We start from the raw sequence: 26,300 nt of genomic DNA, 5'->3' as shown, positions 1-26,300 counted from the left end.
CTACAGGGCCTCTTTACTGCATTCTGCTATATGTCACTACAGGGCCTCTTTACTGCATTCTGCTATATGTCACTACAGGGCCTCTTTACTGCATTCTGCTATATGTCACTACAGCGCCTCTTTACTGCATTCTGCTATATGTCACTACAGGGCCTCTTTACTGCATTCTGCTATATGTCACTACAGCGCCTCTTTACTGCATTCTGCTATATGTCACTACAGGGCCTCTTTACTGCATTCTGCTATATGTCACTAACTAAAGGGCCTCTTTACTGCATTCTGCTATATGTCACTACAGGGCCTCTTTACTGCACTCTACTATATGTCACTACAGGGCCTCTTTACTGCATTCTGCTATATGTCACTACAGGGCCTCTTTACTGCATTCTGCTATATATTACTACAGGACCTCTTTACTGCATTCTGCTATATGTCACTACAGGACCTCTTTACTGCATTCTGCTATATGTCACTACAGGGCCTATTTACTGCATTCTGCTATATGTCACTACAGGGCCTCTTTACTGCATTCTGCTATATGTCACTACAGGGCCTCTTTACTGCATTCTACTATATGTCACTACAGGGCCTCTTTACTGCATTCTGATATATGTCACTACAGGGCCTCTTTATTGCATTCTGCTATATGTCACTACAGGGCCTGTTTACTGCATTCTGCTATATGTCACTACAGGGCCTCTTTGCTGCATTCTGCTATATGTCACTACAGGGCCTCTTCAAACACTTCCAATTCATAAACATCTACCCCTTCCAGGCTGTATTATAAGGCTAGAGTATAAACTGGAGGATAGAGTTGGTGGGACTGTGTCTTCATGGCAGGAAAAGGGACATTTTTACCTCCTGCAGCAGTGTGATGGTGATTTGGTGCTGCTGATGAACTGATACATGTTGGGGATATTTTTAGAGAAAGTTCCACTTGAGTTTTTGCTGGCATCTGGTTTCTGTAACATCTCACGCACACGTCCGAAGCACACGGCTTTCACAGCTAACCCGATAACCAACAAATCACCTGTGTGAGAACGCAGGGCCCAGACCTCGCCATACTGCTCTAGGGATCAGAACGTAGGGCCCAGACCTCGCCATACTGCTGGAGGGATCAGAACGCAGGGCCCAGACCTCGCCGTACTGCTGGAGGGATCAGAACGCAGGGCCCAGACCTCGCCATACTGCTGGAGGGATCAGAACGCAGGGCCCAGACCTTGCCGTACTGCTGGAGGGATCAGAACGCAGGGCCCAGACCTCGCCGTACTGCTGGAGGGATCAAAACACAGGACCCAGACCTCGCCATACTGCTGGAGGGATCAAAACACAGGACCCAGACCTCGCCATACTGCTGGAGGGATCAGAACGCAGGGCCCAGACCTCGCCATACTGCTCTAGGGATCAGAACGCAGGGCCCACACCTCGCAATACTGCTGGAGGGATCAGAACGCAGGGCCCAGACCTCGCCATACTGCTGGAGGGATCAGAATGCAGGGCCCAGACCTCGCCATACTGCTGGAGGGATCAGAACGCACGGCCCACACCTCGCAATACTGCTGGAGGGATCAGAACGTAGGGCCCAGACCTCGCCATACTGCTGGAGGGATCAGAACGCAGGGCCCAGACCTTGCCGTACTGCTGGAGGGATCAGAACGCAGGGCCCAGACCTCGCCATACTGCTGAAAGGATCAGAACACAGGACCCAGACCTCGCCATACTGCTGGAGGGATCAGGACCCAGACCTCGCCATACTGCTGGAGGGATCAAAACACAGGACCCAGACCTCGCCATACTGCTGGAGGGATCAGAACGCAGGGCCCAGACCTCGCCATACTGCTGGAGGGATCAGAACGCAGGGCCCAGACCTCGCCATACTGCTGGAGGGATCAGAACACAGGACCCAGACCTCGCCATACTGCTGGAGGGATCAGAACACAGGACCCAGACCTCGCCATACTGCTGGAAGGATCAGAACACAGGACCCAGACCTCGCCATACTGCTGGAGGGATCAGAACACAGGACCCAGACCTCGCCATACTGCTGGAGGGATCAGAACGCAGGGCCTAGACCTCGCCATACTGCTGGAGGGATCAGAACGCAGGGCCCAGACCTCGCCCTACTGCTGGAGGGATCAGAACGCAGGGCCCAGACCTCACCGTACTGCTGGAGGGATCAGAACGCAGGGCCCAGACCTCGCCATACTGCTGGAAGGATCAGAACGCAGGGCCCAGACCTCGCCATACTGCTGGAGGGATCAGAACACAGGGCCCAGACCTCGCCATACTGCTGGAGGGATCAGAACGCAGGGCCCAGACCTCACCGTACTGCTGGAGGGATCAGAACGCAGGGCCCAGGCCTCGCTATACTGCTGGAGGGATCAGAACGCAGGGCCCAGATCTCGCCGTACTGCTGGAAGGATCAGAACGCAGGGCCCAGACCTTGCCGTACTGCTGGAGCGATCAGAACGCAGGGCCCAAACCTCGCCGTACTGCTGGAGGGATCAGAACGCAGGGCCCAGACCTCGCCGTACTGCTGGAGGGATCAGAACGCAGGGCCCAGACCTCGCCGTACTGCTGGAGGGATCAGAACGCAGGGCCCAGACCTCGCCGTACTGCTGGAGGGATCAGAACGCAGGGCCCAGACCTCGCCGTACTGCTGGAGGGATCAGAATGCAGGGCCCAGACCTCGCCGTACTGTTGGAGGGATCAGAACGCAGGGCCCAGACCTCGCCGAACTGCTGGAGGGATCAGAACGCAGGGCCCAGACCTCGCCGTACTGCTGGAGGGATCAGAACGCAGGGCCCAGACCTCGCCGTACTGCTGGAGGGATCAGAACGCAGGGCCCAGACCTCGCCGTACTGCTGGAGGGATCAGAACGCAGGGCCCAGACCTCACCGTACTGCTGGAGGGATCAGAACGCAGGGCCCAGACCTCGCCGTACTGCTGGAGGGATCAGAACACAGGGCCCAGACCTCGCCGTACTGCTGGAGGGATCAGAACGCAGGGCCCAGACCTCGCCGTACTGCTGGAGGGATCAGAACGCAGGGCCCAGACCTCGCCGTACTGCTGGAGGGATCAGAACGCAGGGCCCAGACCTCGCCGTACTGCTGGAGGGATCAGAACACAGGGCCCAGACCTCGCCGTACTGCTGGAAGGATCAGAACGCAGGGCCCAGACCTCGCCGTACTGCTGGAGGGATCAGAACGCAGGGCCCAGACCTCGCCGTACTGCTGGAGGGATCAGAACGCAGGGCCCAGACCTCGCCGTACTGCTGGAGGGATCAGAACGCAGGGCCCAGACCTCGCCGTACTGCTGGAGGGATCAGAACGCAGGGCCCAGACCTCACCGTACTGCTGGAGGGATCAGAACGCAGGGCCCAGACCTCGCCGTACTGCTGGAGGGATCAGAACACAGGGCCCAGACCTCGCCGTACTGCTGGAGGGATCAGAACACAGGGCCCAGACCTCGCCGTACTGCTGGAGGGATCAGAACGCAGGGCCCAGACCTCGCCGTACTGGTGGAGGGATCAGAACGCAGGGCCCAGACCTCGCCGTACTGCTGGAGGGATCGGAACGCAGAGCTCGGACCTCGCCGTACTGCTGAAGGGATCAGAACGCAGGGCCCAGACCTCCCCGTACTGCTGGAGGGATCAGAACGCAGGGCCCAGACCTCCCCGTACTGCTGGAGGGATCAGAACGCAGGGCCCAGACCTCGCCATACTGCTGGAGGGATATCTCTGCTTACTCTGAGTATTTTCCAAATATGTGACATTTATAACAGATTTCTTCCACAGTAGCTCCAGATATGCAGGGAAGATGCCGCATCACGTCTGATGTCACAGTGACATCATTATAGCCCATATCAGAGCACAAGTATGAAAACATGACTCACTGAATGCCGAAGGCAGGAAATAGGGTGATAAAGGGAAGAGTACATACAGTGTGTACGCTGCTGTATCAACAATTGTTACTGCCCACTAATAACAAGGGCTTGGTATTATCTAGGCTGTCATTTATCTAAATAAAAAGTGAACACTCCATTGCTAGTTCCTAATTCAAAATCAAAGAACCCACAACATACAAAACCAAATGACTTCTATTCATGAGTAATTCAGGCAAAAGTCTCACATCCCGAGCCTTTCCATCAGCTCAGCACAGCTCTGTATACCTATCTCCTCCCACATCCCGAGCCTTTCCATCAGCTGACCACAGCTCTGTATACCTGTCTCCTCCCACATCCCGGGCCTTCCCATCAGCTGACCACAGCTCTGTATACCTGTCTCCTCCCACATCCCGAGCCTTTCCATCAGCTGACCACAGCTCTGTATACCTGTCTCCTCCCACATCCTGAGCCTTTCCATCAGCTCAGCACAGCTCTGTATACCTGTCTCCTCCCACATCCTGAGCCTTTCCATCAGCTGACCACAGCTCTGTATACCTGTCTCCTCCCACATCCTGAGCCTTTCCATCAGCTCAGCACAGCTCTGTATACCTGTCTCCTCCCACATCCCGATCCTTACCATCAGCTGACCACAGCTCTGTATACCTGTCTCTCCCACATCCCGAGCCTTTCCATCAGCTCAGCTCTGTATACCTGTCTCCTCCCACATCCCGAGCCTTTCCATCAGCTGACCACAGCTCTGTATACCTGTCTCCCCCCACATCCCGAGCCTTTCCTTCAGCTGACCACCGCTCTGTATACCTGACTCCTCCTACACCCCGAGCCTTTCCATCAGCTGACCACAGCTCTGTATACCTGACTCCTCCTACACCCTGAGCCTTTCCATCAGCTAACCACAGCTCTGTATACCTGTCTCCTCCCACATCCTGAGCCTTTCCATCAGCTCAGCACAGCTCTATATACCTGTCTCCTCCCACATCCTGAGCCTTTCCATCAGCTGACCACAGCTCTGTATACCTTTCTCCCCCCACATCCCCGAGGCCTTTCCATCAGCTAACCAAAGCTCTGTATACCTGTCTCCCACATCCTGAGCCTTTCCAACAGCTGACCACAGCTCTGTATACCTGTCCCCTCCCACATCCTGAGCCTTTCCATCAGCTGACCACAGCTCTGTATACCTGTCTCCTCCCACATACCGAGCCTTTCCATCAGCTGACCACAGCTCTGTATACCTGTCTCCTCCCACATCCCGAGCCTTTCCATCAGCTGACCACAGCTCTGTATACCTGTCTCCTCCCACATCCCGAGCCTTTCCATCAGCTCAGCACAGCTCTGGATAGTCTGTCTCCTCCCACATCCTGAGCCTTTCCATCAGCTCAGCACAGCTCTGGATAGTCTGTCTCCTCCCACATTCCGAGCCTTTCCATCAGCTCAGCACAGCTCTGAATAGTCTGTCTCCTCCCACATCCCGAGCCTTTCCATCAGCTGACCACGGCTCTGGATAGTCTGTCTCCTCCCACATCCCGAGCCTTTCCATCAGCTGACCACAGCTCTGTATACCTGTCTCCTCCCATATCCCGAGCCTTTCCATCAGCTGACCACAGCTCTGTATAGCTGTCTCCTCCCACATCCCGAGCCTTTACATCAGCTCAGCACAGCTCTGGATAGTCTGTCTCCTTCCACATCCCGAGCCTTTCCATCAGCTGACCACAGCTCTGTATACCTGTCTCCTCCCACATCCCGATCCTTACCATCAGCTGACCACAGCTCTGTATACCTGTCTCCTTCCACATCCCGGGCCTTCCCATCAGCTGACCACAGCTCTGTATACCTGTCTCCTCCCACATCCCGAGCCTTTCCATCAGCTGACCACAGCTCTGTATACCTGTCTCCTCCCACATCCCGAGCCTTTCCATCAGCTCAGCACAGCTCTGTATAGCCTCTCTACTCCCACATCCCGAGCCTTTCCATCAGCTGACCACAGCTCTGTATACCTGTCTCCTCCCACATCCCGAGCCTTTCCATCAGCTGACCACAGCTCTGTATACCTGTCTCCTCCCACATCCCGAGCCTTTCCATCAGCTGACCACAGCTCTGTATACCTGTCTCCTCCCACATCCCGAGCCTTTCCATCAGCTCAGCACAGCTCTGTATACCTGTCTCCTCCCACATCCCGAGCCTTTCCATCAGCTGACCACAGCTCTGTATACCTGTCTCCTCCCACATCCCGAGCCTTTCCATCAGCTGACCACAGCTCTGTATACCTGTCTCCTCCCACATCCCGGGCCTTCCCATCAGCTGACCATAGCTCTGTATACCTGTCTCCTCCCACATCCCGAGCCTTTCCATCAGCTGACCACAGCTCTGTATACCTGTCTCCTCCCACATCCCGAGCCTTTCCATCAGCTCAGCACAGCTCTGTATACCTGACTCCACCCACATCCCGAGCCTTTCCATCAGCTGACCACAGCTCTGTATACCTATTTCCTCCCACATCCCGAGCCTTTCCATCAGCTGACCACAGCTCTGTATACCTGTCTCCTCCCACATCCCAAGCCTTTCCATCAGCTGACCACAGCTCTGTATACCTATCTCCTCCCACATCCCGAGCCTTTCCATCAGCTGACCACAGCTTTGTATACCTGTCTCCTCCCACATCCCGAGCCTTTCCATCAGCTGACCAAAGCGCTGTATACCTGTCTCCTCCCACATCCCGAGCCTTTCCATCAGCTCAGCACAGCTCTGTATACCTTTCTCCTCCCACATCCCAAGCCTTTCCATCAGCTGACCACAGCTCTGAATAGCCTCTCTCCTCCCACATCCCGATCCTTACCATCAGCTGACTACAGCTCTGTATACCAGTCTCCTCCCACATCCCGAGCCTTTCCATCAGCTCAGCACAGCTCTGTATACCTGTCTCCTCCCACATATCGAGCCTGTCCATCAGCTGATCACAGCTCTGTATACCTGTCTCCCCCCACATCCCGAGCCTTTCCATCAGCTGACCACAGCTCTGTATACCTGTCTCCTCCCACATCCCGAGCCTTTCCATCAGCTGACCACAGCTCTGTATACCTGTCTCCTCCCACATCCCGAGCCTTTCCATCAGCTGACCACAGCTCTGTATACCTGTCTCCTCCCACATCCCGAGCCTTTCCATCAGCTGACCACAGCTCTGTATACCTGTCTCCTCCCACATCCCAAGCCTTTCCATCAGCTGACCACAGCTCTGTATACCTATCTCCTCCCACATCCCGAGCCTTTCCATCAGCTGACCACAGCTCTGTATACCTGTCTCCTCCCACATCCCGAGCCTTTCCATCAGCTGACCACAGCTCTGTATACCTGTTTCCTCCCACATCCCGAGCCTTTCCATCAGCTGACCACAGCTCTGTATACCTGTCTCCTCCCACATCCCGAGCCTTTCCATCAGCTCAGCACAGCTCTGTATACCTGTCTCCTCCCACATCCCGAGCCTTTTCATCAGCTAACCACAGCTCTGTATACCCGACTCCTCCTACACCCCGAGCCTTTCCATCAGCTAACCACAGCTCTGTATACCTGTCTCCTCCCACATCCTGAGCCTTTCCATCAGCTCAGCACAGCTCTGTATACCTGTCTCCTCCCACATCCTGAGCCTTTCCATCAGCTGACCACAGCTCTGTATACCTGTCTCCTCCCACATCCTGAGCCTTTCCATCAGCTCTGCACAGCTCTGTATACCTGTCTCCTCCCACATCCCGATCCTTACCATCAGCTGACCACAGCTCTGTATACCTGTCTCCTCCCACATCCCGAGCCTTTCCATCAGCTCAGCTCTGTATACCTGTCTCCTCCCACATCCCGAGCCTTTCCATCAGCTGACCACAGCTCTGTATACCTGTCTCCCCCCACATCCCGAGCCTTTCCATCAGCTGACCACCGCTCTGTATACCTGACTCCTCCTACACCCCGAGCCTTTCCATCAGCTGACCACAGCTCTGTATACCTGACTCCTCCTACACCCTGAGCCTTTCCATCAGCTAACCACAGCTCTGTATACCTGTCTCCTCCCACATCCTGAGCCTTTCCATCAGCTCAGCACAGCTCTATATACCTGTCTCCTCCCACATCCCGAGCCTTTCCATCAGCTGACCACAGCTCTGTATACCTTTCTCCCCCCACATCCCCGAGGTCTTTCCATCAGCTGACCAAAGCTCTGTATACCTGTCTCCCACATCCTGAGCCTTTCCATCAGCTGACCACAGCTCTGTATACCTGTCCCCTCCCACATCCTGAGCCTTTCCATCAGCTGACCACAGCTCTGTATACCTGTCTCCTCCCACATACCGAGCCTTTCCATCAGCTGACCACAGCTCTATATACCTGTCTCCTCCCACATCCCGGAGCCTTTCCATCAGCTGACCACAGCTCTGTATACCTGTCTCCTCCCACATCCCGAGCCTTTCCATCAGCTCAGCACAGCTCTGGATAGTCTGTCTCCTCCCACATCCTGAGCCTTTCCATCAGCTCAGCATAGCTCTGGATAGTCTGTCTCCTCCCACATTCCGAGCCTTTCCATCAGCTCAGCACAGCTCTGGATAGTCTGTCTCCTCCCACATCCCGAGCCTTTCCATCAGCTGACCACGGCTCTGGATAGTCTGTCTCCTCCCACATCCCGAGCCTTTCCATCAGCTGGCCACAGCTCTGTATACCTGTCTCCTCCCATATCCCGAGCCTTTCCATCAGCTGACCACAGCTCTGTATACCTGTCTCCTCCCACATCCCGAGCCTTTCCATCAGCTCAGCACAGCTCTGGATAGTCTGTCTCCTCCCACATCCCGAGCCTTTCCATCAGCTGACCACAGCTCTGGATAGTCTGTCTCCTCCCACATCCCGAGCCTTTCCATCAGCTGACCACGGCTCTGTATACCTGTCTCCTCCCACATCCCGAGCCTTTCCATCAGCTCAGCACAGCTCTGGATAGTCTGTCTCCTCCCACATCCCGAGCCTTTCCATCAGCTGACCACAGCTCTGGATAGTCTGTCTCCTCCCACATCCCGAACCTTACCATCAGCTGACCACAGCTCTGTATACCTGTCTCCTCCCACATCCCGAGCCTTTCCATCAGCTGACCACAGCTCTGTATACCTGTCTCCTCCCACATCCCGAGCCTTTCCATCAGCTGACCACAGCTCTGTATACCTGTCTCCTCCCACATCCCGAGCCTTTCCATCAGCTCAGCACAGCGCTGTATACCTGTCTCCTCCCACATCCCGAGCCTTTCCATCAGCTGACCACAGCTCTGTATACCTGTCTCCTCCCACATCCCGAGCCTTTCCATCAGCTCAGCACAGCTCTGTATACCTGTCTCCTCCCACATCCCGAGCCTTTCCATCAGCTGACCACAGCTCTGTATACCTGTCTCCTCCCACAACCCGAGCCTTTCCATCAGCTGACCACAGCTCTGTATACCTGTCTCCTCCCACAACTCGAGCCTTTCCATCAGCACAGCACAGCTCTGTATACCTGTCTCCTCCCACATCCCGAGTCTTTCCATCAGCTGACCACAGCTCTGTATACCTGTCTCCTCCCACATCCTGAGCCTTTCCATCAGCTGACCACAGCTCTGTATACCTGTCTCCTCCCACAACCCGAGCCTTTCCATCAGCTGACCACAGCGCTGTATACCTGTCTCCTCCCACAACCCGAGCCTTTCCATCAGCTGACCACAGCTCTGTATACCTGTCTCCTCCCACATCTGAGCCTTTCCATCAGCTGACCACAGCTCTGTATACCTGTCTCCTCCCACATCCCGAGCCTTTCCATTAGCTGACCACAGCTCTGTATACCTGTCTCCTCCCACATCCCGAGCCTTTCCATCAGCTGACCACAGCTCTGTATACCTGTCTCCTCCCACAACCCGAGCCTTTCCATCAGCTGACCACAGCTCTGTATACCTGTCTCCTCCCACAACTCGAGCCTTTCCATCAGCACAGCACAGCTCTGTATACCTGTCTCCTCCCACATCCCGAGTCTTTCCATCAGCTGACCACAGCTCTGTATACCTGTCTCCTCCCACATCCTGAGCCTTTCCATCAGCTGACCACAGCTCTGTATACCTGTCTCCTCCCACAACCCGAGCCTTTCCATCAGCTGACCACAGCGCTGTATACCTGTCTCCTCCCACAACCCGAGCCTTTCCATCAGCTGACCACAGCTCTGTATACCTGTCTCCTCCCACATCTGAGCCTTTCCATCAGCTGACCACAGCTCTGTATACCTGTCTCCTCCCACATCCCGAGCCTTTCCATTAGCTGACCACAGCTCTGTATACCTGTCTCCTCCCACATCCCGAGCCTTTCCATCAACTGACCACAGCGCTGTATACCTGTCTCCTCCCACATCCCGAGCCTTTACATCAGCTGACCACAGCTCTGTATACCTGACTCCACCCACATCCCGAGCCTCTCCATCAGCTGACCACAGCTCTGGACCAGTGACCACCACAAGACATGGAGAAGGTCTTCATATTTGATCACCTTGTTTTTAGTACCCTTAGAGATCCTGGCCAGAAGACAAGTCTTGCATTACATTGTTTAGAAGAGCTGAGATCCCTTTAAACAGGCTCACTCTAAACCTCCAATATTAGCGATGATATTTTTACCTTACGAAGACATTTCTTTACGGTTCCTGCTGCGTTTGGACATAGCTAAAGTCACGAAGTTCAGGAGCTGACACTATTACTGCGCTCCGTGAAATGTTGGTGAAACCTGAGTCAATTAACAAGCATGTAAATATATACTTTACTTAATGCATGGGCAGCACCTTTGTCAAAGTATCTTAGCTACAAAGCAAACTAAAATATGTAAACAGGAGAAAGCAGCAGCTCACCGTCTTGCTTCCTGTGGTCTGCCATGTTGTGTCTCCCTCCCCTCGGTCCCCGCACATCCTACCTCCAGAGCCTTCTGTAGCCGCATTATTCCTACACCTGGAGTTTCGTCCCACACGTTTTTTCTTTTTTTGGCAGTTGCAGTCGGCAACAAGCAAATAAACACACATTAATTATACCGGTAAAGTTTTTTTTTCCTTCAAATAAAAATAAAACTGGTCAGACTCGATTGTCTTGTTTAAATCTTTGTCTTTCGTTCAGAATTAGTAATCAGTTTCTGTTGAAAGCTCCCAAACTTTTCGAGTCTGTTTTGCAACAGAACAATTGCAAAATATAACCGAAGAAAAGGCTTTTTTTTTTCCTTTTTTGCACCATGAAATAAGATCTGCATTACTCAACTCCGGCGACACTAAATACAGGCGGCTCGCTACAGAACGCGGGACGGGGCTGGAGGTCGGGCGGCTTAGACAGAATCATGCGAAATACTGCGAGGACGTCATTCATGGACTATAATAAAGATAAAATGTCTGATCGCTGTAAACAAACCTTAAAGGGACACCATGAGGAAAACTCACATTTACTGTATAATACGTGTATATATACACATCTAATACATTTATTCTGGGGTGAAATGCACTGTACATGACTTTCTTTCTATGTAGCTGTCACTTACAGTAAAGTGTTTTTAATATGATGGTTCTGACCAGTTTCTGACAGGCTTCAGACTAGTCATATTCTCATGGGGAACATAAATGTTTCCTTAATTTTTTTAAAAGCACTAACTGGCAAGGATCTCTACAAAGATGTTGGACAGCCAGCCTCCTCTCGTGCAATACTGTGGCAGTTGGATTGAGTAACTGTTGTTTTGTAAGTGCTTTTGAATAATAATTAAAAAAAACCCTAAGAATCCCCCATGAGGAAATGGATTAGTCCAAAACCTGCCAGTAAGAGGCCAGAAACATCAGATTATAAATATAAAGGCAGGGAGCACACTAGAAGATGCCTCTAGTCCAGCAGTGGCCTGGATAGTGTACTGTTAAGGGCTCTGCCTCTGACACAAAGTCCTTAAAGGGATACTTAAGTCAAAAATAAAAAATGATTTTTACTCATCTGGGGCATCCCTCAGCCCCCTGAAGCTGTATGGTGCCTTCGCAGCCCCGCTCCGATCGTCCTGTCCCCGCTGGCGGCTACTTCCGGGTTCGGCGACAGGCTGGGAACGCCAGTGATTCTCCGCGTTCCCAGACGCTATATCACCCTCTATGCTGCTATAGCATATAACATATACGCTATAGCAGCATAGAGGGTGATATAGCGGCTGGGAACGCTGAGAATCACTCGCGTTCCCAGCCTGTCAGCGGCTGTCGCCGAACCCGGAAGTAGCCGCCGGCGGGGACAGGAGGATCGGAGCGAGGCTGCGAGGGCACCATCCAGCTTCAGGGGGCTGAGGGATGCCCCAGGTGAGTAAAAATCACTTTTTATTTTTCACTTAAGTATCCCTTTAACCAGTACACTAATGGAATGCTAATTTTCCAAGTTGATGCAAATTTTGCTGCGGTTTGTATGCCGGTTGGAACTGGGACAGTCCCAACTGGCATCAACTGCGTCTGGCCCTATTCCAAGCGGCATAAAACTGGCAACAACATTCAGGTCAGCTTGGAAGTTTAGCATCTAATTGATCATCCCCATCTGTATGATGGATGCTGTCAGATTCCTGTAATTACATCCTATTATAAGTTATTAATCAAGATTCTTATTGATCGCTGCTTATTGATTCTTCCTACGTATCAATTTTATGTCAAAAACTCTGTTCAATATAGCTAGCTACTCTGCTTGTACAAACATTGCCCCTCTTGTCCCATATTGGCTTTGGTTAATACATTTACCCGGGGCAGCCAATCACTACCCTCTACGGGGCTCCTCCCGTCTTTGTATTTCTCTGGGAGGGCCTTGGAACCACTCCAGATGTTTCCCTCCAAATGTGAGATGGGCGCCTCCCACACAATGGCTGCCGATATCGGGCCTCATGGGAATGTCTACCACTCTGCTGGGGTCTCTCCTCTGGACTCTGGTCCACACGCTACAATAGTCCTCCACTTTGGAGAAGCAGAGATATGTGTGTGTGTGGGGGGGAGTAAGGGCGTGTGAGCCCCTGAGGAGGGAACAGTACAACCAGAAGGCAAGAATGAGGCCTCCTGAGGAGTAGCTTAGGCCTCTTTTCCACGGGCAGTTGATAGGCAGTGAAATCCCACTGAAACTCTCACAACTGCTCACTGCTGCCTGATAACTGCTCACTGCTGCCTGGTAACTGCTCACTGCTGCCTGGTAACTGCTCACTGCTGCCTGGTAACTGCTCACTGCTGCCTGGCAACTGCTCCCTGCTGCCTGGCAACTGCTCCCTGCTGCCTGGCAACTGCTCCCTGCTGCCTGGTAACTGCTCACTGCTGCCTGGCAACTGCTTGCTAAGCACACAGTTCAACTGCTCGTGGAAAAGAGGCCTTAAGATGGTCATACACTTATAGATTTGCAGCAGATTTGACTATCAAATAGATTTCTGGCAGATGCCTGTCAAGTCCAATCTGACAGGAATCTATCTAACGTGTGCCACACACTAGGAACAGATATCCAATAAATTTCAGAATGAAATGTATTGGAAATTGATCTAAATGCATGATTGCACCATTAGATCCAATGCAACTCTATGAGCCATCCATCTGCTTAAAGCAGCAGATCAACTTAGAATTTCCATCCCGTCAGATAGATCAAATCGATCGAAATTGTCAGAAAATCGATAGATTTGATAGAATCGATTTCTGATCGATTCTATAGAATTGATCGATGGCTGAAATCAACCAATGTATGGGCCCCTTAAGAGTCGAGGTGAGGTCACCTCATGAAGGGCACAAATAAGATCAATTTATTGTCACGCCAGCTTCATCAGGGGAAAATCTTTCAATGAACTAGGATATGTTACCAACCTTTTAATTTATTTACCCTATTTGTGTGTTTTGTGAGACGTTCAGTTCAGCTTTACTGTGATAAACTTCCCAGGATGCCTCTCTATGTCTTGCTAAGCAGGCCTATCAAGCAAGGGACCTGCATGTGCTCTGTCTGCTAGAAATGGCACATCACACATCGGGCCTCATGTACTAAGACATCAAGCCTCATGACACTAAATCCAAGTCCAGTTCTCCAGGGCCGAGGTCCTCACAGATTTTGGCACAGCTTATGAATTGCCGGAGCTGAATCGGGAAAGGTGAGGTTCATCAAGCATAATCGTAAATTCATAATTATAAATGACCTACAAAATGGTGCAAAGCTCACTCAGTTATTTTAAAATTAACCACGAGAGTTTCTAAGCCGAGAGTAGAGTAAATACAACTTGGGACCTGAATGGCTAATTTCAGATCTGCGAGAAGCAGGTGTTACTCGATACTGTACAGCCAATCGGTATGTTTATCATAGGATATAAATACTGCTAGGCTTGAGTTTGTGGGTTTTTCATATTTACTGTAAATAGGAAGAGAAAGTGAGCTGGTCCATTGTTACATCAATACCAGCCCCGCACCCAGGCAGAGTGACAACAGGTGTCATGCCCCTCCCCTTTCTCTCTTCAGCACCCCTTATTGAGAGTGTTTCCCAAGTGTGGGGATATCTCCAAAGCATCAGGCACCTCCCTGGCCTGTAGTGAATGCCAAGCTATTTGCCTATCTGCAGTCGATAATAATGAAACAATCAGATACAAGCCCGTACACACACTAGATCGATGTCGCCCGATGGGAATCTGGACTGGATCCCTCAGGTGACCCCGCTGGACCGAGGCTGTACAGACATATAGTTAGCCTGAACGCTAACAACGCGTTCTGTTGCTATACGACATCACACAGCAGGCGGGGCCAGCAAGGAAAATAAAGTTACCAACTGTTGCTCAGTTAGAAACACATACTGGTCTTTTCCGCGTTGTCACATGTGAAGGATACACAGCGGAAGCTCTGGTTAGATTGTTGGCGTCTGCGCAGGGATCTGACCGTCCCGCCAGCGCTCACCTGAGTACGTTTTGTGCACAATGTCAGAGAGAACGCACCATGTGCAGCCAGCGCTGCTTCCCTCCTCTCCTCACCCCGCAGCTGTAACCAGGAACAGAGGCCAGCCACAATGTGCTCCGCACCGCAGGGGGGGCTATTAGTGTCCAAATGGAGCTAAATGGAGATAAGCGGCCTCAATTATCAGGAATTTTCTATATTATTTTGATTCTCCATTATCTAATAATCTCTAATTCTATGTTTTCCAGCCTCTTCTCCACAGGACATCTCTGAAGAGCAAAGAGACGAAGCCATTAAGTATGTATAAATCAGCGTAATTTCCATAGCAGAGCTTGTTGTAAACACACAAGTGCTAAACAGAGGAGGCTGATACCGAGCACTGCCGTACAGCCAGGACATACCGAGCATTGCCGTACAGCCAGGACATACCGAGCATTGCCGTACAGCCAGGACATACCGAGCATTGCCGTACAGCCAGGACTGCGTTACCATACATACTAAGCATTGCCGTACAGCCAGGACATACCGAGCATTGCCGTACAGCCAGGACTGCGTTACCATACATACCGAGCACTGCCGTACAGCCAGGACTGTTACCATACATACCGAGCATTGTCCTACAGCCAGGACTGTTACCATACATACCAAGCACTGCCGTACAGCCAGGATTGCCTTACCATACATACCAAGCATTGCCGTACAGCCAGGACATACCAAGCATTGCCGTACAGCCAGGATTGCCTTACCATACATACCAAGCATTGCCGTACAGCCAGGACATACCAAGCATTGCCGTACAGCCAGGACATACCGAGCATTGCCGTACAGCCAGGACTGCGTTACCATACATACCAAGCATTGCCGTACAGCCAGGACATACCGAGCATTGCCGTACAGCCAGGACTGCGTTACCATACATACCGAGCACTGCCGTACAGCCAGGACTGTTACCATACATACCGAGCATTGTCCTACAGCCAGGACTGTTACCATACATACCAAGCACTGCCGTACAGCCAGGACATACCGAGCATTGCCGTACAGCCAGGACTGCGTTACCATACATACCAAGCATTGCCGTACAGCCAGGACATACCAAGCATTGCCGTACAGCCAGGACTGCGTTACCATACATACTAAGCATTGCCGTACAGCCAGGACATACCAAGCATTGCTGTACAGCCAGGACTGCCTTGCCATACATACCGAGCACTGCCGTACAGCCAGGACTGTTACCATACATACCGAGCATTGCCGTACAGCCAGGACATACCGAGCATTGCCGTACAGCCAGGACATACCGAGCATTGCCGTACAGCCAGGACTGCGTTACCATACATACCGAGCATTGCCGTACAGCCAGGACTGCGTTACCATACATACCGAGCACTGCCGTACAGCCAGGACTGTTACCATACATACCGAGCATTGTCCTACAGCCAGGACTGTTACCATACATACCGAGCATTGTCCTACAGCCAGGACTGTTACCATACATACCAAGCACTGCCGTACAGCCAGGACATACTGAGCATTGCCGTACAGCCAGGACTGCGTTACCATACATACCAAGCATTGCCGTACAGCCAGGACATACCAAGCATTGCCGTACAGCCAGGACTGCGTTACCATACATACTAAGCATTGCCGTACAGCCAGGACATACCAAGCATTGCTGTACAGCCAGGACTGCCTTACCATACATACCGAGCACTGCCGTACAGCCAGGACTGTTACCATACATACCGAGCATTGCCGTACAGCCAGGACATACCGAGCATTGCCGTACAGCCAGGACATACCGAGCATTGCCGTACAGCCAGGACTGCGTTACCATACATACCGAGCATTGCCGTACAGCCAGGACTGCGTTACCATACATACCGAGCACTGCCGTACAGCCAGGACTGTTACCATACATACCGAGCATTGTCCTACAGCCAGGACTGTTACCATACATACCGAGCATTGTCCTACAGCCAGGACTGTTACCATACATACCAAGCACTGCCGTACAGCCAGGACATACTGAGCATTGCCGTACAGCCAGGACTGCGTTACCATACATACCAAGCATTGCCGTACAGCCAGGACATACCAAGCATTGCCGTACAGCCAGGACTGCGTTACCATACATACTAAGCATTGCCGTACAGCCAGGACATACCAAGCATTGCTGTACAGCCAGGACTGCCTTACCATACATACCGAGCACTGCCGTACAGCCAGGACTGTTACCATACATACCGAGCATTGCCGTACAGCCAGGACATACCGAGCATTGCCGTACAGCCAGGACTGCGTTACCATACATACCAAGCATTGCCGTACAGCCAGGACATACCGAGCATTGCCGTACAGCCAGGACTGCGTTACCATACATACCAAGCATTGCCGTACAGCCAGGACATACCGAGCATTGCCGTACAGCCAGGACTGCGTTACCATACATACCAAGCATTGTCGTACAGCCAGGACTGCGTTACCATACATACCGAGCATTGCCATACAGGCAGGACTGCATTACCATACATACCAAGCATTGCCGTACAGCCAGGACATACCGAGCATTGCCGTACAGCCAGGACTGCGTTACCATACATACCAAGCATTGCCGTACAGCCAGGACATACCGAGCATTGCCGTACAGCCAGGACTGCGTTACCATACATACCAAGCATTGCCGTACAGCCAGGACATACCGAGCATTGCCGTACAGCCAGGACTGCGTTACCATACATACCAAGCATTGTCGTACAGCCAGGACTGCGTTACCATACATACCGAGCATTGCCATACAGGCAGGACTGCGTTACCATACATACCAAGCATTGCCGTACAGCCAGGACATACCGAGCATTGCCGTACAGCCAGGACTGCGTTACCATACATACCAAGCATTGCCGTACAGCCAGGACTGCGTTACCATACATACCGAGCATTGCCATACAGCCAGGACTGTTACCATACATACCAAGCATTGCCATACAGCCAGGACTGTTACCATACATACCGAGCACTGCCGTACAGCCAGGACATACCGAGCATTGCCGTACAGCCAGGATTGCGTCACCATACATACCGAGCATTGCCGTACAACCAGGACTGCATTACCATACATACCGAGCATTGCCGTACAGCCAGGACTGTTACCATACATACCAAGCATTGCCGTACAGCCAGGACTGTTACCATACATACCGAGCATTGCCATACAGCCAGGATTGCGTTACCATACATACCGAGCATTGCCGTACAGCCAGGACATACAGTGCATTGCCGTACAGCCAGGACTGCGTTACCATACATACCGAGCATTGCCGTACAGCCAGGACATACCATGCATTGCCGTACAGCCAGGACTGTGTTACCATACATACCGAGCATTGCCGTACAGCCAGAACATACCATACATTGCCGTACAGCCAGGACTGCGTTACCATACATTCCGAGCATTGCCGTACAGCCAGGACTGCGTTACCATACATACTGAGCATTGCCGTACAGCCAGGACATACCGAACATTGCCATACAGCCAGGTCATATTGTGCATTGCTGTACAGCCAGGACATACCGAGCATTGCCGTACAGCCAGGACTGCGTTACCATACATACCAAGCATTGCCGTACAGCCAGGACTGCGTTACCATACATACCGAGCATTGCCATACAGCCAGGACTGTTACCATACATACCAAGCATTGCCATACAGCCAGGACTGTTACCATACATACATACCGAGCACTGCCGTACAGCCAGGACATACCGAGCATTGCCGCACAGCCAGGGCTATTACCATACATACCGAGCATTGCCGTACAGCCAGGACTGCGTTACCATACATACCAAGCATTGCCGTACAGCCAGGACAGCGTTACCATACATACCGAGCATTGCCGTACAGCCAGGACTGCGTTACCATACATACCAATCATTGCTGTATAGCCAGGACTGCGTTACTATACATGCCGAGCATTGCCGTACAGCCAGGACTGCGTTACCATACATACCGAGCATTGCCATACAGGCATGACTGTTACCATACATACCGAGCATTGCCGTACAGCCAGGACTGTTGCCATACATACCGAACATTGCCATACAGCCAGGACATACCGAGCATTGCCGTACAGCCAGGACTGCGTTACCATACATACCGAGCATTACCGTACAGCCAGGACATACCGCGCATTGCCGTACAGCCAGGACATACCGAGCATTGCCGTACAGCCAGGACTACGTTACCATACATACCGAGCATTGCCGTAGAGCCAGGACATACCGTGCATTGCCATACAGCCAGGACTGCGTTACCGTATGTACCGAGCATTGCCGTACAGCCAGGACATACCACGCATTGCCGTACAGCCAGGACATACCATGCATTGCCGTACAGCCAGGACATACCGTGTATTGCCGTAAAGCCAGGACTGTGTTACCATACATACCGAGCATTGCCGTACAGCCAGGACATACCGAGCATTGCCATACAGACAGGACATACCGAGCATTGCTGTACAGCCAGGACTGCATTACCATACATACAGAGCATTGCCGTACAGCCAGGACAGTAAAATGCTGCAGAAAATGTCAGTGCTATATAAATACATAATAATAATATGGTAGGACATTAGACTATGACTATGGTAGGATTAGAGTGTGAGCTCCTCTGAGGACAGTCAGTGACAAGACTATGTACTCTGTAATGTGCTGCAGAAGATGTCAGTGCTATATAAATACATAATAATAATATGGTAGGACATTAGACTATGACTATGGTAGGATTAGAGTGTGAGCTCCTCTGAGGACAGTCAGTGACACGACTATGTACTCTGTAATGTGCTGCAGAAGATGTCAGTGCTATATAAATACATAATAATAATATGGTAGGACATTAGACTATGACTATGGTAGGATTAGAGTGTGAGCTCCTCTGAGGACAGTCAGTGACAAGACTATGTACTCTGTAATGTGCTGCAGAAGATGCCAATGCTATATAAATACATAATAATAATATGGTAGGACATTAGACTATGACTATGGTAGGATTAGAGTGTGAGCTCCTCTGAGGACAGTCAGTGACATGACTATGTACTCTGTAATGTGCTGCAGAAGATGTCAGTGCTATATAAATACATAATAATAATATGGTAGGACATTAGACGATGACTATGGTAGGATTAGATTGTGAGCTCCTCTGAGGACTGTCAGTGACATGACTATGTACACTGTAAAGTGCTGCAGAAGATGTCAGTGCTATATAAATACATAATAATAATATGGTAGGACATTACACTATGACTATGGTAGGATTAGAGTGTGAGCTCCTCTGGGGACAGTCAGTGACATGACTATGTACTCTGTAATGTGCTGCAGAAGATGTCAGTGCTATATAAATACATAATAATATTATGGAAGGACATTAGACTATGACTATGGCAGGATTGTGATGTTTGGACTGGTTGTCTGGTGCGATGTTAGATCTTGGTCTGCTATGTATGGGGACGGTGAGAAGCAGCACACATTGATATGATGGTATTTGCAAACACTGGCTGGTGGGTTATCAGGCCATCTATCAATGTGAAATGAATGGAATGGGGGGTTCTGGCACAGTCGGGGGACACTCGGGCTCCGTGCAGCAGCCGAGTCAGGCTGGGAAGGAGCTGTAGTGAGCTCGCTGTGGCAGCACAGACTGGTATCCAGGATTCAGGAGTATGAATAGTAAGAATCCCAGGCCAGCCATTCACAGTCACAGGCATAGTGCCCTAACCTGACCCGCACTGTGTTCCTATTCCAAGGCCGCTGCCTGCAGCTCGCACACAATCATTGGGGAGGGCTTTGAAGTCATAATGGGAGCCGAAAGCCAAACAAGCAGGAGGGGTGATGCAGGGAGGGGTCCGGGCGGGGAAGGAGGGGGCGGACTAGAAAAAAAAATCATAAAAAGTTGAGATGACAAGACAAGTGCTTCACAGCTGGGCAGCAAAGTGCAGAGAAGTAAAGGCGAGCGGAGGGATGTGGTGCAGAGGCGCATGCTGCGGAGTCTGCACCCCTGACTGCTGGATGATAGATGGCTCAGAGCGGCCTGTAAGACCCCCAGCAGGTTACAGCAAAACTATTTACATAAACTGCTAATCCACTCCTAACCTCTGACTGGTGACTCGCTGGACTGGCTGAGCTCTCCTTATCACCCCAATGTCTGCTCTTCAGCAACACAGAGCAGCACCGCAGCGTAGCGCTCTCGCCTTGCAGCACTGGCTCCCTGGTCTAAAGTCCAGCCAGGTCACTATATGCATGGAGTTTGTCTCCCTGACAGTGCTGCAGAAGATGTCAGTGCTATATAAATACATACTAATAATAATATGGTAGGACATTAGACTATGACTATGGTAGGATTAGACTGTGAGCTCCTCTGAGGACTGTCAGTGACATGACTATGTACTCTGTAATGTGCTGCAGAAGATGTCAGTGCTATATAAATACATAATAATAATATGGTAGGACATTAGACTATGACTATGGTAGGATTAGAGTGCGAGCCCCTCTGAGGACAGTCAGTGACATGACTATGTACTCTGTAATGTGCTGCAGAAGATGTCAGTGCTATATAAATACATAATAATAATATGGTAGGACATTACACTATGACTATGGCAGGATTAGATTGTGAGCTCCTCTGAGGACAGTCAGTGACATAACTATGTACTCTGTAATGTGCTGCAGAAGATGTCAGTGCTATATAAATACATAATAATAATATGGTAAGACATTAGACTATGACTATGGCAGGATTAGATTGTGAGCTCCTCTGAGGACAGTCAGTGACATGACTATGTACTCTGTAAAGTGCTGCAGAAGATTTCAGGGCTACATAAATACTTAATAATATTAATAATACAGAGAACCGAAATTCACATACAGTACAATACAGTGGGGAGGAAAGAGACACCCAAGTAGTATAATTTTATTCAAGTCAAAAGCAATCAAATAGAATATGACGGTATGACTTCCCTCGAAAATATGACACTAAAATATAATGCAAACAGGACTTTAGCGACCACCCTCAGGGATTGGCCATCATGATGGATCACTGAACGAGCAATCGTTCAGAGTCCTGCGCCAATTACTATGATCGTTCCCATGCGCCGCTCATTCCCACTGTATGCAATTCAGGAAGATGGATCGCGGAACCAATGTTTGCAGCAATATATTCCGGATCCGTCTTCCGGTGGGTACTCAGCTGAAGGGTCTGAACACACCGGAGTGCTCCTGTCTGCTTCTCAGCAGCGCCGGTCAGCCTGAACATGGATGAGTCGCTGGGCTCTTGTGTGTTCAGGCCATTAAGATGCCCAATTACAGTACAATAATTTCCACAGACGCAATCATTCGATCGAATCTTTCCGATCACCATTGAGTAGTGTATGGGCAGCTTAAGGTTTTGTGAATCAGCCCCAAGCGGTCTCGTTGTCTGAGCGCCCGGCATTAGCAGCCACAGAGCAGAAGAAGCATCAGTCATTTTCCTTACCTCGCCTGGAGACGCTCCCAATCTGCTCCAGCCTCCGCCTTCACTTCATCCTATTAGGAAACAAACAAAAACAAAACTTTATTTGCTATTTTATACTGGTGACAAAAAAGAAATCCTAGGCCAGGTAAGCTGAGCAGGGACAGAGGTATAGAGCAGCATGAGACGGGCAGCAGTTTAAGAATGTAAGTTGTAACATTGACTTTAGGTTGTTTTAGAGTTGAGGCCTATGTCTTGTCAATTCTTTGTAGTGACAAACTGAATCAAAAGCAATAACATCATTTTTATATATTCTTTAACAAAATATAAAAGTTGTAAAAAGAAAACAAAAGTACAAAATTTACAAGAGAATACATATTTATTACTTTAGGAACTCGGCTTTGTAAATATGTATTGGTATGTCATGAGGGTATATTACTGTTATTCTTGCAAGCAAAGACTTGTAATTATTGATAGGGTATAGTGAAAAAATATATATATTGTCGCCATACATTGTACTTGGAACATAATTTAAATGTGGTGATTTTCACTTTAGATTATTATTATTTAGTATTTATATAGTACCGGCATCTTCCACAGCGCTTGTCAGTTCTGTCCCTCAGAAGGGCTCGCAATCTTTTTCCTACCATAGTTCTATGTCCATGTACTGTATGTATCGTGTTGTGTATGTATCGTAGTTTAGGGCCAATTTAAGGGTATGCCAATTAACTTGTCTATATATTTTTGGGATGTGGGAGGAAACCCGAGTGCCCGGAGGAAACCCACACAGACACGGGGAAAACATACAAACTCTGTGCAGATAGTTCCCTGGCTGGGATTCGACCTGGCTGGGGTGCTACAAGGCGAGAGTGCTAACCGGCTGCTATGCCTTTAATGTATGTGATCTCCCCCCAAAAAAGCAAAGGAGGCACAATGTTTTGGAACATGTCACATTGTCACCGTGGTGGCTCGATGAAGGGAAGGGATGTGGCACGAAATACTGCAGCTAGGAATGGTCACTGAGAAACCAGTAATTGTGGCCTGCATGCAAGTTTAACTCAAAAAGAACGCTGCTCGCAATTGGGCCAATCCAAATTGTCAGGACGTGCGTTTAATTTGCCTATTTCCAAACTATCTGAATTGAACAAAATTAGAAGCAAATTTTTACCATCTGATTGACAATTTCAAGTCGCAGCTCTGCTGGCGTTTCTGTTTAAAGGTGCCATACATGGTACAATGAAGTCGTTCGATTTTCAACCAAAACAATCGAAGAGAGAGGAAATCGAAAAGAATCTTTTTTTTGATCAAGAAAATATGAATGATTATTCTGTTTTGTTTTTTGTATATGTTACGGCCAGAACCCGAAGTTTGGCCACTTCGGGGTTCTGGCCATAACATATATATAAATCTGATCGGATGTGTTGGAATAATACGATAGAAAAGTACAAAAGCTAAAATTTCTATTCGATCATTTGTTTGCTGTTTTCGGAAAAATGGATCCTACATCTATGGTATATTGGTTGGATTTTTCTGATTAAGTGGGAAAAATTGATCAGATTTCTCTGATTGACCAAAAAAATGTATGTATATCCACCATTAGGAATATTTGTACGGTTTGATTGTAATGAAATAGCTATTATATGTCTACATTCATACCAGCCTGATTATTTTTTCTGACAATTTTTGAAGTACAAAGATTTGTCTTAGTGCACGATGCAATCGTTCTATCAGGAGACCGGTATCATTCGGTGGGATAATTCTGCAGGACGGAGGGCATGACATCAGTATGAGTGTCACTGTCAGGTCACGGTGTCACTATGATGTCACGGTGTCAGTATGATGTCACGGTGTCACTATCATATAACCCCTTACTGATTACTCCCCCACAGAGAATTGATGCGCAAACAGTAAACAGAGCGACTGTTCTTCTATACGATAATAAATACATCTTTTGGTATGAGTAGCTGTCTAGCGGCGGCGGTTCTGTGATGTCACTGCGGCGGATCTCTCTCTATTCACCCCCAGTCCTCCTTAGAAAGAGTCTCACACAACACTGAGGCCACTGAATAATTTACCGCCATATGTTCCCGAGATCTGACACAGGAAAACTTTTCGCCCTGGGAAGGCGGCTGACGTAGGGGAGAGGAGCATGTCTGCTGGGTTTGGGGATAAGGTCTGGTGTAAGATGGCAATAATTGGCAACTCCCTCATTGTCTGGGCAGATTATCAGGATAGATCCCTTCAGCGACATGATCCAGGCTATCGCAGCTCCTTTCTGCGGACAGATCTGAGCGACAGAAATCTGACGGGCTTTTCAAAGTCACCGCGTCCCCCGCTGCTCCTCGCCGACATAAGGAGGATTAAAAATTCTCTTTCTGCCATTCTTCGCCCCCTTTCTTCCCTCGTATTGAGAAGTCAGGAGGACGTGTTTCTGGCCTCATCCGGCACTGTCTGTCCCCTAACAGGCACGACCGGCAGATTACCTATGTCTGCTTAGCCTAATACAATCTCCTATTGTCCCCAACACAGCAAGGCTCCGAAAACACCAGTCAAAGCCATCTTGTTGTGGTCGTGTCACTAACAGGATTGAAAGATTCCACAGGCGCTACAATGGGGGGAAACAGTCTAATAGTGTTTAATGTGATGTCTGCGCACTTAGACAAAGTAGCATGAAGAGACCGGCTGTAGTAAAGATCAGCGGAATGTTTACCAAGGACTACATTAAGGGGATGACACATGTATGGGATCCCGGGGACAAGCCGGTTACCCGCACATAAAACAGCAACTCTCGGGGGTTAAGGCATCTGCCCCACCGGAAGCCACCTGACTGGATGATCGGGTGGTCAAATGAGTCACATGACTGGAGACATTTGGAATTATTTGGATATTCAACACCAGAAAGTACTCCGTTTAGTACTAGGGGAGAAAATCAGGAAGTGGGACTTTATATTATTACAGCCTAAAGGAAAACTCAGCTCCTCCTTCTTAAAGGATACCCGAGGTGACAGGTGACATGATAAGTTAGACATGTCACATGTGTATGTAAAGTGCCAAGCATACAAATAACTATGCTGTGTTCCTTTTTTTCTTTCTCTGCCTGAAAGAGTTATGGTAAATATTCATGTATGCAAGTGACAGTTTCACTCCGGTCAGGACCTGGTTGGACTATAGTAACCCTCACTGAAAAGGAATTAAAGCCATAAAACACTTTTCTGGCAGAGAACAGCTTCTGAGTGCAGGAGATAGATAAAAAAAATGAATAGGTCATGTATTTTAGCTGTAGGATACTGAAAGACTATGCAAAAACTAATTATCACTAGAGCACGCATCTTGAACCACAGGAATAATAATAACCAGACCACACCTCCAGTACCACGGGAGTAAAAAACACCAGACTACGCCTCCAGTACCATGGTAGTAATAATCACCAGGGCACGCCTCCAGTACCACGGGAGTAAAAAACACCAGACTACGCCTCCAGTACCATGGTAGTAATAATCAAGAGGTCACGTCTCCATTACCACGGGAGTAAAAACCACCAGACTACGCCTCCAGTACCATGGGAGTAATAATCACCAGGGCATGCCTCCAGTACCACGGGAGTAATAATCACCAGACTACGCCTCCAGTACCATGGGAGTAATAATCACCAGGCCACGCCTCCAGTACCATGGGAGTAATAATCACCAGGCCCTGCCTCTAGTACCAGGGGAATAATAATCACCAGACCACGCCTCCAGTACCAGGGGAATAATAATCACCAGGCCACGCCTCCAGTACCAAGGGAATAATAATCACCAGGCCACGCCTCCAGTAGCAGGGGAATAATAATCACCAGACCACACCTCCAGTACCAGGGGAGTAATAATCACCAGGCCACGCCTCCAGTAGCAGGGGAATAATAATCACCAGACCACACCTCCAGTACCAGGGGAGTAATAATCACCAGGCCACGCCTCCAGTAGCAGGGGAATAATAATCACCAGAC

The 26,300-nt window shown here is 49.9% G+C and overlaps 1 protein-coding gene across 5 annotated transcripts in view; it reads right to left on the bottom strand.

The window, feature by feature from the left end:
- The window catches only part of CASZ1 (castor zinc finger 1), a 440,241-nt gene that overhangs the window by 143,069 nt on the left and 270,872 nt on the right, over positions 1–26,300 (bottom strand). For 4 of the 5 annotated variants that reach the window (XM_068238779.1, XM_068238777.1, XM_068238778.1 and 1 more), the window contains exon 3: positions 22,337–22,386. Coding sequence is in view for 1 of the 5 variants with exons in the window: in XM_068238775.1 (XP_068094876.1) it covers positions 10,777–10,801 (25 nt within the window). In the remaining 4 variants the exon portion in view is untranslated. Of the gene's footprint in view, positions 1–10,776; positions 10,808–22,336; positions 22,387–26,300 lie in introns of those variants that run through there. The other variant, XM_068238775.1, reaches the window with a different exon arrangement.

Source organism: Hyperolius riggenbachi, chromosome 6 (genome assembly GCF_040937935.1).
Source record: "Hyperolius riggenbachi isolate aHypRig1 chromosome 6, aHypRig1.pri, whole genome shotgun sequence".
Taxonomy (NCBI): domain Eukaryota; kingdom Metazoa; phylum Chordata; class Amphibia; order Anura; family Hyperoliidae; genus Hyperolius; species Hyperolius riggenbachi.
Note: the sequence above shows the minus strand (reverse complement) of the source record. Positions and strands in the feature narration are given on the sequence as shown.